Source organism: Ranitomeya variabilis, chromosome 2 (genome assembly GCF_051348905.1).
Source record: "Ranitomeya variabilis isolate aRanVar5 chromosome 2, aRanVar5.hap1, whole genome shotgun sequence".
Classification (NCBI taxonomy): domain Eukaryota; kingdom Metazoa; phylum Chordata; class Amphibia; order Anura; family Dendrobatidae; genus Ranitomeya; species Ranitomeya variabilis.
In genome coordinates, this window is record NC_135233.1 from 632,987,760 (window position 1) to 633,001,735 (window position 13,976).

The 13,976-nt window shown below is 45.1% G+C and overlaps 1 protein-coding gene across 8 annotated transcripts in view; it reads right to left on the reverse strand.

The window, feature by feature from the left end:
* SCAF8 (SR-related CTD associated factor 8) overlaps positions 1 to 13,976 on the reverse strand; it is a 386,393-nt gene that overhangs the window by 338,357 nt on the left and 34,060 nt on the right. Inside the window, exon 1 of one of the 8 annotated variants that reach the window (XM_077289079.1) lies at positions 5,674 to 5,727. The exons of the other annotated variants lie outside the window; for them this stretch is intronic. Within the exon in view, the coding sequence (XP_077145194.1) occupies positions 5,674 to 5,706 (33 nt within the window). The 5' untranslated portion in view covers positions 5,707 to 5,727. Of the gene's footprint in view, positions 1 to 5,673; positions 5,728 to 13,976 lie in introns of those variants that run through there. 8 annotated transcript variants of the gene reach the window in all.

A 13,976-nucleotide genomic window follows, 5' to 3' on the forward strand; every position in this document is an offset into this window, starting at 1 on the left:
GACAGAAAGTCCCACTGGTGACCGGGGCCCAAATAATCCAATACACCGCACAAGAGTGCAGCTGAAAAATAAATGCGGACTCAACTTAGCCAGACAGCTACATAAGTACAATACAGTGACTGCAGTCACCAACAGTAGGTACCGCAGGCATGCTTACCGCTAGGTGGTGTGGGCTCACCAGGACACCAGAGTGGGACCAGTGAGGAGAGACGACCCCCGACGCGCGTTTCGCTTACGCGGTAAACAGCTTTCTCAAGGGGATACACTGTCAGTAGCATTGGCAATGTCAAAACTGCTAACAAGACTTCTTTAAAGGGGTTATCCTGGGGAAAAAATGTCCCCAAGGCCTTGTAGCTGTAAAAAATAAACCAAGGGTAGGTCCACACGACCATATAAAAAAAATTCAGGTTTTCATAAGGAAAAGTGGGATGATTCTTTTTCTTATTTGCCACCCATGTGCAGTTCGTGTACAATACATTTTTTTTCAGCAGCAGTAAATAATTTAAAATACCATTTACAGTTTCCTGTGTTACAGAATTGCAATGCATCTGTAAAAAATCAGATTTTTTTTTCACATGCAGATTCGATCAGTGAAAAAAAAAAAATGCTCATCTGCACTACCCCACTGAAAAACATTAGTCCGAGTGCTGCACGTTATTTTACAGACAGACTCGGACAAAAAATACGGTCGTGTGAACGAGCCCTAAGGCCGGTTTCACACGTCAGTGGCTCCGGTACGTGAGGTGACAGTTTCCTCCCGTACCGGAGACACTGACACACGTAGACCCATAAAAATCAATGCATCTGTTCAGATGTCATTGATTTTGTGCGGACCGTGTGCGGACCGTGTCTCCGTGTGCCAAACACGGAGACATGTCAGTGTTCGTGGGAGCGCACGGATTACACGGACCCAATAGAGTCAATGGGTCCGTGTAAAACACGCACCTCACACGGACATTCTCCGTCTGGGGTCCGTGTGGCGTGCCGGAGACAGCGCTACAGTAAGCGCTGTCCCCCCCCACATGGTGCTGAAGCCGCCATTCATATGTTCCCTGTAGCAGCGTTTGCTACAGAGAAAATATGAATGATAGTGTTTAAAATAAAGATCCATGTGTCCGCCGCCCCCCCACCCCCTGTGCGCCCCCCCGCTGGTCAGAAAATACTTATCCGGGTCCCCCGTCGGCTGTCGCTCCTTCCTGGTCTGGCCGCGCCTCCTACTGTATGCGGCCGATTACACTCATGAATATGTGGCTCCACCTCCAATAGGGGCGGAGCCGCCTATTCATGAGTGTAAATGAGCGGCCCCACGTGACCGCATACAGTAAGCCGCGGCCAGACCAGGAAGGAGCGACTGCCGACGGGGGATCCGGGTGAGTATTTTCTGACCAGCGGGGGGGGCGCACAGGGGGTGGGGGGGCGGCGGACACATGGATCTTTATTTTAAACACTATTCTTCATATTTTCCCTGCAGCAAACGTTGCTACAGGGAACATATGAATCGCAGCTTCAGCACCATGCAGAGTGGGTACCACACGCTCCGTGTGGTACCCACTCGCCATACGGGCGGCACACGTGTGCCGCAGGTATGGCCTCCGTGAGTTCCCAGGCACACGGACACGGATAACTCCGGTACCGATTTATTCCGGTACCGGAATTATCTGGACGTGTGGGTCAGCCCTAAGGCTGTACTTACAGATCTGTGCGACACTTGCATGTGCAGTCTAGTTTTTCCTCAGACAGCACACTGACCATAGAGTTTCATTGCTTCATATGCTTAGTTTGCATAGCGCAAAAACCCAGATGCTGTGACAAGCGCTGACGTCATTAAGGTTATTGCATTTCTCAGTCGCTGAACTGCGGTAATCTCATGGAGGTCTCCGCTCGCAGAATGAGACCCCGCAGTGGCAGCTGCTCCACTCAATGGAGTTCACTGACCATGCACATAAAATTACTGTTTACCGTATCAATTAAAATACAAAAAAAATCCCCCAAGAAAAAATACTACATCCAAAGTATTACAAGGCTAAGGCTATGTGCCCATGTTGTGGATTTGCTTTTGGAAATTTCTGCACGGTTTTTGAATCTCTTGGCAGAAAACGCAGTGTAAATTCCGTGCGGTTTTTATGTGTTTTTGTAAGCTAAATAAAGATATGTTACAAAAAAAATAATGGGATGTCATTTCGTTGTTCAACCTCTTCAGCCAGATACCCTCATTAATATGAAATAAAGAAACACACACACAGTCACCAGCCTATGTAGGAGCATTAACATAATTAACCTACATATGCTGTAACAAAACAGCAACTGTCATTAGACTACGTGCCCACAGTCATTAATCTGAAGCGATTTGGATGCAGCACGTGTCTGCTCCGTCCAAAGTGCTGCCGGCTTTTGAACGCAGGTGATTCCGCATGTGTTCATTGAACCGTGCAGAATCATCGCGCCCAATACATTGGATGGGTGATATTTATCTTGCAGAGACTGCGCGTCTTCGCAAGATAAATTGACATGCTGCAGTCTGGAAAGACGCGCCGCATGTCTGCGGGATGAACGCTGTGGATGTACGCAGCATCCAACCTGCAGCGTTTACTGACTGTGGGAACATACCCTCAGAAATCTGCGTGAAATGCAATATCTGTTTATTTTGCAAAAAAAATATTTTCAAAAAATTGTGTGGGCTCCCGCGTAATTTTAATAACCAGCAGAGGAAAAGCTGACGGCTGATTAATATTCTGGGAAGAAGCTAATAGCCATAAAGGTTCCCAGGCTATTAATATCAGCTCACAGCTGTTTGCTTAGCCTTTACTGGCTAGTTTACAGGGGAACACCAGAAAAAAATTGACATGGGATCCCTTTATAAAATCGAACCAGCAAAGGCTAGGCAAACAGCTGCGGGCTGATATTAATAGCCTGGGAAGGGGCCATGGACATTGCCCCCCCCCCAGGCTAAAAACACCAGCTCTCAGCCACCCCAGAAATGGCGCATTTTAATAGATGCACCAATTCTGGCACTTAGCCTCGCTTTTCACACTTGCCCTGTAGCGGTGGCGAGTGGGATTCATATTTGTGGGGTTTATGTCACCTTTATAATGTCAGGTGACATCAAGCCCATGGCTTAGTAATGGAGAGACACCTAGCCATTACTAATCCTATAGTTATATGGTAAATAAACACACAGCCAGAATAAAGTTCTTTATTTGAAATAATCACAGACTCCTTTATTGAAGCTTAATTTACCATACTTCCTGAATGCCTAATCCCCGATGCCCTCGTCTCCTGCAACAAAAATAAACCGACATAGTCCATTTAATACCGAGTGTCCCAATGCGATCTCACGTGTAGAACAGTCACATCGGGAGATGCGACCGCTCTACTCTGACAGGAGGTAATCGCTCCCAGAGTGTATCCCTGAGCCGACGTGAAGAGTTCACCGGAGTTCATCAGCTCCGGTGCTCTCACTTACGGCACCGCTGTGGGAGAACCTTCTCACGCAGTGGTGCAGTAAGATTACCAGAGCTGATCAGCTGATGAACTCCAGTGAACTCTCACGGTGGCTCAGTGATACACTGCGGGAGCAATTACGTCCTGTCAGTATATTGCTGGCGGCAGGGTGAGATCGACGTGGGACACTCTGTGTTAAATGGACTATGGTGGACAGGTGAGTATATGTTGGTTTATTATTTTTGATTGTTTGCAGGAGAAATGGGCATCGGGGATTAGGTGTTCGGTGAGTAAGTATTGTGTAGGTGATTATGTCAATGTTTTGATTTTTTTTTTTTTTTACAATTGAGCTTAGGCGCCGGATGATGAGACTATTCTCTCATCATCGGCTCATGTTGTCTGTTATATGGAACAGACATAGCCAGATGGGAGTAGTAGTCCTATCAGACGCCGCCGAAGTACAATCACTATGGGCTGTTCGTCGCATGGGTACACACACCCGCAGACACCTGCGCACACCCGCTCACACACACAGCCACGCGAGCACAGACGCACGAGCGCAGACACACGAGCACAGACGCACGAGCGCAGACACACGAGCACAGCCGCGCAGACGCACGAGCACAGACGCACGCGCACAGCCGCGCAGACGCACGCGCACAGCCGCGCAGACGCACGCGCACAGACGCACGAGCACAGCCGCGCAGACGCACGAGCACAGCCGCGCAGACGCACGCAGACAGACAAAAACCAATTCTCCACCCACACACTTTCTCCTTCTGACATAATTTTCTTGGACAATTCTGCAGCGTTTTTGGCAGCAAATCCGCAAACCTTTTTACACCTGCATTTTTGCTGCAGATTTGATTGACTCAATGGAAGTCAATGGGTGAAAAACGTTGCAGATACGCAAAAAGAAATTACATGCTGCGGAAAATAAAACGTTGCAAATAAGGATGGAAATTTCTGCAGCATGTGCACAACAATTCAGGAATGCCATTGATTAACATTGCTTAAGTAATTCATTGCGTTTTTGGAGCATTTCCGAGCGGAAAAAACGCTGCGGAAACGCAGCGAATCCGCAACCTGTGCACATAGCCTACTGGTTTAAGAGGACAGGACCGTCACCCTATACTGTATCCTAACCTCGTCCCTGTCAGCGGAGATTGGCAGATTGGTGCCCCCACTTCATCTAAAGGTCCCTATAGACCCTACTATGATAACATGTAGGGACAAACTATGAAAGGTTATATAATACAAAGTGTTTCTAAGCCCTATCCTTTGGACAATAGTTTCTACAGACAATACTTCAGCACAAGGATGATTAAATTTCATATACATTCTGCAAAAAATATGGTGTCAGAGAGATTGCAGATACAAATATATCATATGCAATTAATATATCTCTCAACAAAAGGACACATGTATAGATTTTCTCATGTATCCATATATACAATTTATACTCACAAGATACCATAACATAAAAAAGTGCTAAATAAACAGCAAAGCAACAGGCATCAACAAGTGACAGCTCAAAATTGGAAACAGCAACCACTGTCGCCCCTAAGGGTGTAATGGATGCATCATATATGGGTTTGCTGAGGGCTGGTCTTATTAGGTTGGGAAGGGGCCAATATTCATGGCCCCTTATCAGCCTATTAACCCCTTTCTGACATCAGAGATAATAATCTGAACCTGCGCCCTGGGCCTATTTGACCAGGGACAGATTATAAGCGATCGCCCACACACACAGGGAGGGTGCGGGAAATCGCTGCTGGGTGTCAGCTGATTCTGACAGCTGACACCCGGCACTAAGTAACTCTGCTGCCTCATTATAGTGAATGACTCCCTCAAGGGTTTCACCTGAATCACGTCACTCAGAAATTTAGATGGAAACCACAAAGTAAGTGCTCAGCGTAGAGCGCCGGATAAATGTGATCCCAAACATTATGTATAATGTTCCCAATAAAAGCTTCAACTCAATCCACAAAAAAAGCAAACCCTCACTCAGGTCCGTCATCTGTTAATGGAAATATAGGGGGCTTCCACGTTACTGGTAGCAAAATGGCTCTGGAAAAGCGAAATGGCTTCTCACCCTCCAAAAGGAATTCAGCAAATTCTCCGCTCCCAAATCCAAATGCCACCCTCCCTTCTGAGCCCCACAATGTACCTAAACCAAATATTTCATCCACGTTTGGCATCTCTGTAGTGATGAGAGCCCCCCTAACTTACGGGTGCATGTATCCAGAAGCACGAGCTGGGCATAAAGTACTGGTCACTGCAGCATACTGGTCACTACAATGGCAGTTTGCAATTTTCACCCTGCACATACATTGCTGCTTGTTTTGGGAAAGCACCCATGGAGTCAAAATTGTCACTACATCTGTAGACAAATTTCCCAAGGAGTAAAGTTTCCCAAATGGGGTCACTTGAGGGGGAATTCTGCTCTTCTAGCAATTAGGGGCTCTGTATATGGAGTCTGCAAACTGTTCTAGGAAAATCTGCGCCCCAGGAGGCGAATAACGCTCAGTTTCTCCTGAGTCTCTCCATATGGCTAAGTAGTACAGTATTATTATTATTATTTATTGTTATAGCGCCATTTATTCCATGGCGCTTTACAAGTGAGGAGGGGTGTACATAATAAAAACAAGTACAATAATCTTGAACAATACAAGTCATAACTGGTACAGTAGGAGAGGACCCTGCCCGCGAAGGCTCACAATCTACAAGGGATGGGTGAGAATACAGTAGGTGAGGGTAGGGCTGGTCATGCAGCGGTTTGGTCGATCGGTGGTTACTGCAGGTTGTAGGCTTGTCGGAAGAGGTGGGTCTTCAGGTTCTTTTTGAAGGTTTCGATGGTGGGCGAGAGTCTGATGTGTTGTGGTAGAGGGTTCCAGAGTAGGGGTGATACGCGAGAGAAATCTTGTATACGATTGTGGGAAGAGGAGATAAGAGAGGAGTAGAGAAGGAGATCTTGTGAGGATCGGAGGTTGCGTGTAGGAAAGTACCGGGAGATGAGGTCACAGATGTAAGGAGGAGACAGGTTGTGGATGGCTTTGTACGTCATGGTTAGGGTTTTGTACTGGAGTCTCTGGGCAATGGGGAGCCAGTGAAGGGATTGACAGAGGGGAGAGGCCGGAGAATAGTGGGGGGACAGGTGGATTAGTCGGGCAGCAGAGTTTAGAATAGATTGGAGGGGTGCGAGAGTGTTTGAGGGGAGGCCACAGAGCAGGAGGTTGCAGTAATCAAGGCGAGAGATGATGAGGGCATGGACTAGGGTTTTTGCAGATTCTTGGTTGAGGAATGAACGGATTCGTGCAATATTTTTGAGTTGAAGTCGGCAGGAAGTGGAAAGGGCTTGGATATGTGGTTTGAAGGAGAGATCAGCGTCAAGGATAACCCCGAGGCAGCGAGCTTGTGGGACTGGGGAGAGTGGGCAGCCATTTACTGTAATGGATAGGTTCGTTGGGGGGGTCACGTGAGATGGGGGAAAGATGATGAATTCTGTTTTGTCCATGTTAAGTTTGAGAAATCTAGCGGAGAAGAAGGATGAAATAGTGGACAGACATTGAGGGATTCTGGTTAGTAGGGAGGTGATATCTGGTCCAGAGATGTAGATCTGTGTGTCATCAGCATAGAGGTGATACTGAAAGCCATGAGATTCTATGAGCTGTCCCAGGCCAAAGGTGTAAATGGAGAAGAGCAGGGGCCCAAGGACTGAACCTTGTGGGACTCCGACAGATAAGGGGCGAGGTGAGGAGGTGGTGTGTGAGTGGGAGACGCTGAATGTCCGGTCTGTTAGGTATGATGAGATCCAGGATAGGGCCAAGTCTGTGATGCCAAGGGATGAGAGGGTCTGTAATAATAGGGAATGGTCCACTGTGTCAAAGGCAGCCGACAGGTCGAGGAGGAGGAGAACAGAGTAGTGTCGCTTGCTCTTGGCGGTTAAGAGGTCATTGGTGACCTTAGTTAGGGCAGTTTCAGTGGAATGGTGTGACCGGAAGCCAGATTGTAAGCGGTCAAAGAGGGAGCAAGAGAGATGGGAGGACAGTTCAAGGTAGACGTGTTGTTCCAGTAGTTTTGAGGCATAGGGGAGAAGTGATATAGGGCGATAGCTAGATACAGAGGATGGGTCAAGAGAGGGCTTTTTGAGGATAGGTGTGATGGAGGCATGTTTAAAGCTTGAGGGGAAAACACCAGTTGTTAGTGATAGGTTGAAGAGATGGGTTAGGGTTGGGATGAAGATTGTGGTGAGGTTTGGGATGAGGTGGGATGGGAGCGGGTCAAGTGCACAGGTGGTGAGATGCGATCTTGAGAGTAGAGTGGCGAGTTGATCTTCTGTAATGGTGGAGTAGTTGGTTTTGGAGGTGGAGGGTAGGGAAGTTGGGAGGAAGGGCTCTGGGGCTTGTTGACCAAAACTGTCTCTGATGTTATCAGTCTTCTGCTTGAAGAATGAGGCAAAGTCTTCAGCAGAGATAAGTGGAGAGGGAGGAGGTGCTGGGGGACGGAGGAGAGAATTGAAGGTGTTGAATAAAGGCCCCGTCTCACACAGCGACGCTGCAGCGATACAGACAACGATGCTGATCGCTGCAGCGTCGCTGTGTGGTCGCTGGGGAGCTGTCACACAGACAGCTCTCTCCAACGACCAACGATCAGGGGAACGACTTCGGCATCGTTGAAACTGTCTTCAACGATGCCGAAGTCCCCCTGCAGCACCCGGGTAACCAGGGTAAACATCGGGTTACTAAGCGCAGGGCCGCGCTTAGTAACCCGATGTTTACCCTGGTTACCAGCGTAAATGTAAAAAAAACCAAACAGTACATACTCACCATCTGATGCCCGTCAGGTCCCTTGGCGTCTGCTTCCCGCTCTGACTGAGCCGCCGTACAGTGAGAGCTGAGAGCAGAGCGCAGCGGTGACGTCACTGCTGTGCTCTCACTTTACGGCGGCTCAGTCAGAGCAGGAAGCAGACGCCAAGGGACCTGACGGGCATCAGATGGTGAGTATGTACTGTTTGTTTTTTTTTACATTTACGCTGGTAACCAGGGTAAACATCGGGTTACTAAGCGCGGCCCTGCGCTTAGTAACCCGATGTTTACCCTGGTTACCAGTGAAGACATCGCTGGATCGGTGTCACACACACCGATTCAGCGATGTCAGCGGGACCTCAACGACCAAAAAAAGGTCCAGGCCATTCTGACACGACCAGCGATCTCACAGCAGGGGCCTGATCGCTGGTACGTGTCACACATAGCGAGATCGCTACTGAGGTCGCTGTTGCGTCACAAAACTTGTGACTCAGCAGCGATCTCGCTAGCGATCTCGCTATGTGAGACGGGGCCTTAACTGTTTAGGGTTGTGAGACAGGGAGGATATGAGAGATGAGTACAGTACAGCCATATATGGGGTATTGCCACGTTCAGTAGAAATTGTGGGACAAATTTTGGTGTCATTTTTACTCACTTTTGTGAAAATGTAAAAACAGGGGCTAAAACTAAATTTTGGTGGTAAAAATGTAGTTATTTTGTCTTCACTGCCCAATGGTAGAAAATTCTGTGACACACCCATGATGTCAATATGATCACTGCACCAATGGAAGAATTCATTAAGAGGTGTAGTGTGTAAAATGGGGTCACTTATGGGGGATTCTGCTGTTCTGGCACCTCCTGGGCTCTCCCTGTGGGTCATGGCACCTGCAAACCATCACAGTAAAATCTGCACTATAGTATGTCGCTCCTTGCCTTCTGAGCTTTACACTGTGTCTGAAAAATATTTCCCGATTACATGTAGGGTATTGGCACACTCAGAAAAAAATGGACCTCAGTTTGTTGTAAAAAAAAAAATCTTATTAGCCCTTAGAAAAATTAAAAACTTGGGGCTAAAACAACATTTTAGTGGTAAAATTGTAATTTATTCTTTCTTCACTGCTCAGTGGTATACAATTCTGTGAGGCACATGTGGTGTCAATATGATCACTGAACCCTAGACAAATTCATTGGGGAGCTTAGTTTGCACAATGAGTTTACATATCTGGGGTTTCTGTTGTTCTGGCACCTCAGGGGCTCTGCCAATGTGACATGGCACCCTCACACCAGACAAGCAAAATCTGAACTCCAATATGGCGCCTCTTCCCTTCAGAGCTTTGCACTGTGCCTTAAAAGTAGTATTCCCCACAATTTCTCCTGTTACCCTTATGAAAATGCTATATTTTGTGCTAAAAACATTTGTGGGGAAAATGCTTTTATTTTTAATTTTTACGGCTCAATGTTATAAACTTCTGTGAAGCACCAGAGGGTTCAATGTGCTCAATACACATCTAGATCAGTTCCCTGAGGGGTCTAGTTTCCAAAATGGTGGTACATAAGTAATCAGAGCAGTGTTTGCTCCGTCCACCAGTAGATGCAGTTATTCTCCCAGTAAGTATGGCATTCGGCTTTCCCAGTAGTCACAACACTGCTTCTTTCCTTCCCACAGTAAATCGGCCATCATCCCCACAGTCCCTATACTCCCTACTCTACACTCGCTTTGGCAATACTAATGTAAATGAGCCAATTCACCGGACACTGAATATACAAGTTATATTACAGAGTATCTGTCATGTACTGGCCTTCTTTAAATTGGGGCATCTACTAAACACTGTAAGATTGTCTTCATCAGTCAAGGTAACATTTGCTTCTATATACAAACTAAACATGTAAAAGAAGAAAAAAAACCTGTACTATAGTGGTCCCTAGGAAACAATGCGACAGACAGAAGTTATGGTACATTTAGACAAGCTGATACGTGATGTGCCCCTGATCACCATACGAACAAGCAAAATGCTACTTTCTCAGGTGATCAGTAAGCGTTTGCTGACATAAAAATCAATGTTATTGGCAACATATCGGCAGGTGTTAACGGAGAATGTGCTACTGACTACATAGTGCTGCATGAGGACAGAACCAGCAACAACTATTCTGTTCTCAGCGGTTTTCGCCGGCCTGTGTAGACATGTCAGTAACCAAGTGCCGCTCGACGTACATAGAACGGTGCTCGTTAAGGGGCTGAGAATGTCTCGTCTAAATGTACCCTAAGAGGGGCACAACTAAAGAGTGACAGAGAGTAGCTACCAGGCTAAGGGAAGGGGCTCCTGAATGGATGCTGTGGGTAGCAGCTTACAGCAGACACACCTGACAAACATAACAGTTCTCCAGGTTAACCCCTTAATGGCTACCGATACGCCTTTTAACGACGGCAGTTAAGGGTACTTATTCTTCAGCGACGCTTTTTAACGGCGTTGAGAAATAAGGGTATAGCAACCTCCAGCATCGGAAAATCTCCCCGGTAGCCGAGACACTAGATAATGGTACCCGGCAACAATAAGGAATTTTTCCTATTGGTTCCTTTTGATCACTGTAACTAAAAAAATAGTACATCAAATCCCCCTTTGTCACCCCTTTTGTTAGAAAAAAAATTATAAAATATAAAATTGTGATTTTTTTTCTATTCTTTCCAGTTGGGATTAGGGTTTGGGTTGTGTTAGGTTTAAGGTCGGAGTTAGAATTGGTTTTTTTTCAAAAGTTAAAAAAAAAAAAAAAAAAAGCTGAGGATATGACGGCTAGTGTTGAGCCTGCACTCGAGTTTGCATCGGGTGCTCTGGTACGCCTGGAGTATCGTGGATTCTCACGTTTTTTTTGGGGATGTCTTAACAACCGCGAAACATACAGGGCAGAGACTCGAGCAGGTCACTCAAGCACTCGCAATATTCGGTGGATACCCAAGCACCCGATGCAAACTGGAGTAGCGAGCACTTGCGCTCAACACTAACGACAACATATTCAAAATGAAGACCTAAAGCTATCAAAATTTTGTGTCGTCCCTGTGGGATCAAAATGCTCACTATACCTCTGGATAAAATCCTTGAGGGGTGCGGTTTCCAAAATGATGTCCCTTGTGGGGGTCTCCACTGTTTAGGCACATCAGGGGCTCTCCAAACACGGCATGGCGTTCTCACTAGATTTCAGCCAATTTTGAATTAAAAAAGTCAGTGCTCCTTCCCTTCCAAGCCCTGCCGTGCGCCCAAACAGTGGATTTCCCCCACATATGGGGTACCGGTGTAGGAGAAATTGCACAACAAATTGTATGGTCCATTTTTTCCTGCCTGTAACCCTTGTGAAAATAAAGTTAGGGTCTAACAATTTTTTGTGAAAAAAGTTAACTGTTCATTTTTCCTTCCACATTGCTTCAGTTCTCACAAAACAACTGAAGGAAAAATGAGAAATCGCTGCTCATCTTTTAACCCTTATAGCCTCCTAACAAAAAAATTGTGTTTCAAAAATTGTGCTGATATAAAGTAGACATGTGGAAAATGTTATTTATTAACTATTTTGTGTCATATAATTCTCTGATTTAAAAAGTATGAAAATTGCTCAATTTTTTACATTTTCTCCAAATTTCTGTCTTTTTCACAAATAAAGAAATTTTTACCATCATTCATGAAGAACAATATGTCTCTCAGAACCAGTGGGATCCGTTAAAGCATTCCAGAGATATTACAACATAAGGTGACACTGGTCAGAATTGTAACATTTGGATCGGTCATGAAGGAGAAAACAGACTCGAGGGTGAAGGGGTTAAACAACGCACATAATTAAATATTAATGTATTCATCGTATTCTTCCACTTTATTCATATTTATATGATCTTATAACTGTGCTAATTCTTTCAACCTCTATTTACTAATTCAACCTTTTTTTTCCTCACATTTTTATATTATTGTGGTGTGAATGAGCAAATGTACAGATATAGGGATGAAGGGTATTATGCGGTCTAAAAAAATGGTTTTGCAAATTTTGCTGGAAAAATGAGAAATCACTGATCAACTTAACCCTTTATAACTTAAAAAAAAATCATGTTTCCAAAATCGTGCTGATGTAAGGTAGACATGTTGAAAAAGTATTATTTTGTTATTTATGAACTATTTTGTGTGACATAACTCACTGGTTTAAGGGCACAAAAATTAAGTTTGAAAATTACTAAATTTTAAAAATTTGCCAGTTTCTGTTGTTTCTGTTTGTTTTAAAAAATACCGTAAATGCAATTAATATTGAAGAAATATTGCCACTATCATGAAGTACAATATGTCACGAAGAAAAAAAATCTCAGTATCAGTGGGATCTGTTGAAATGTTCCAGAGTTATAGCCTCTTAGGCCTCTTTCACATTTCCGTTGGCCCGACGTACCAACGGACGTCGTGCAAATAGTGCACAACGTGGGCAGCGGATGCAGTTTTCAGACGCATCCACTGCCCATTATGAATTCCGGGAAGGAGAGGGCGGAGTTCCAGTCGCGCATGCACGGTTGGAAATGGCGGTTCCGACGGACGAAAAAACGTTACATGGAACGTTTTTTCGTCACGACGGACCTCAAAAACACGACGCATCCGTTGCACGACGGGTGCGACGTGTGGCCATACGTCGCAATGCGTCGCTAATGCAAGTCTATGGAGAAAAAACGCATCCTGCGGGCAACTTTTGCAGGATGCGTTTTTTTCTCCAAAACGACGCATTGCGACGTTGGCCAAACGACAGAAATGTAAAAGAGGCCTTAAAGTGACACTGGTCAGAAATGGGAAATTTGGCTTGGTCATTAAAGGGAACCTGTCAGTAGGATTGTGTTCAGTAATCTACAGACAGTGTCAAGTTGGTGCCGTTATACTGACTAAAATGATACCTGGGTGATGGAATCCGTCTTGTGGTTGTTTAATCTTTACTTTCTGCTTTCAGTTAATGATATGCTTAAGTAAAAGTTCAAAGTTTGGATGAGAGTTTTAATCAAATTAGTGAACATGAATTAAAAATATCAAACATACACATATTTGGTATCGCTGCGCACAGAATCGCCCGATCTATCAAGGAAAAAAAGGATTAACCTGATCGCTAAACGACGTAGCGAGAAAAAAACTCAAAATGCCAGAATTACGTTTTTTTGGTTGCAGCAACATTGCATTAGAATGCAATAACGGGAGATCAAAAGATCGTATCTGCACCAAAATGGTATCATTAAAAACGCCAGCTCCGCACGCAAAAATTAAGCCCTCACCTGACCCCAGATCAGGAAAAATGGAGACGCTACGGGTATCGGAAAATTGTGCTTTTTTTTTAAGCAAAGTTTGGAATTTTTTTTTTTTTTAGATTAAAAAAAACCTAGACATGTTCGGTGTCTATGAACTCGTAATGACCTGGAGAATCATAATGGCAGGTCAGTTTCAGCATTTAGTGAACATAGTAAAAAAACAAGTGTGGGATTGCACTTTTTTTTGCAATTTCACAGCACTTGGAATTCTTTCCCCATTTTCTAGTACACGACATGGCAAAACCAATGAGGTCGTTCAAAAGTACTACTTGTCCCTCAAAAAATAAGCCCTCACATGGCCATATTGATGGAAAAATAAAGCTATGGCTCTGGGAAGAAGGGGAGCGAAAAACAAAAAACGGAAAACCCAAAAAAGCTCCGTGGGTTAAGGTCAAAATTGGCTCAGTCACTAAGGGGTTACA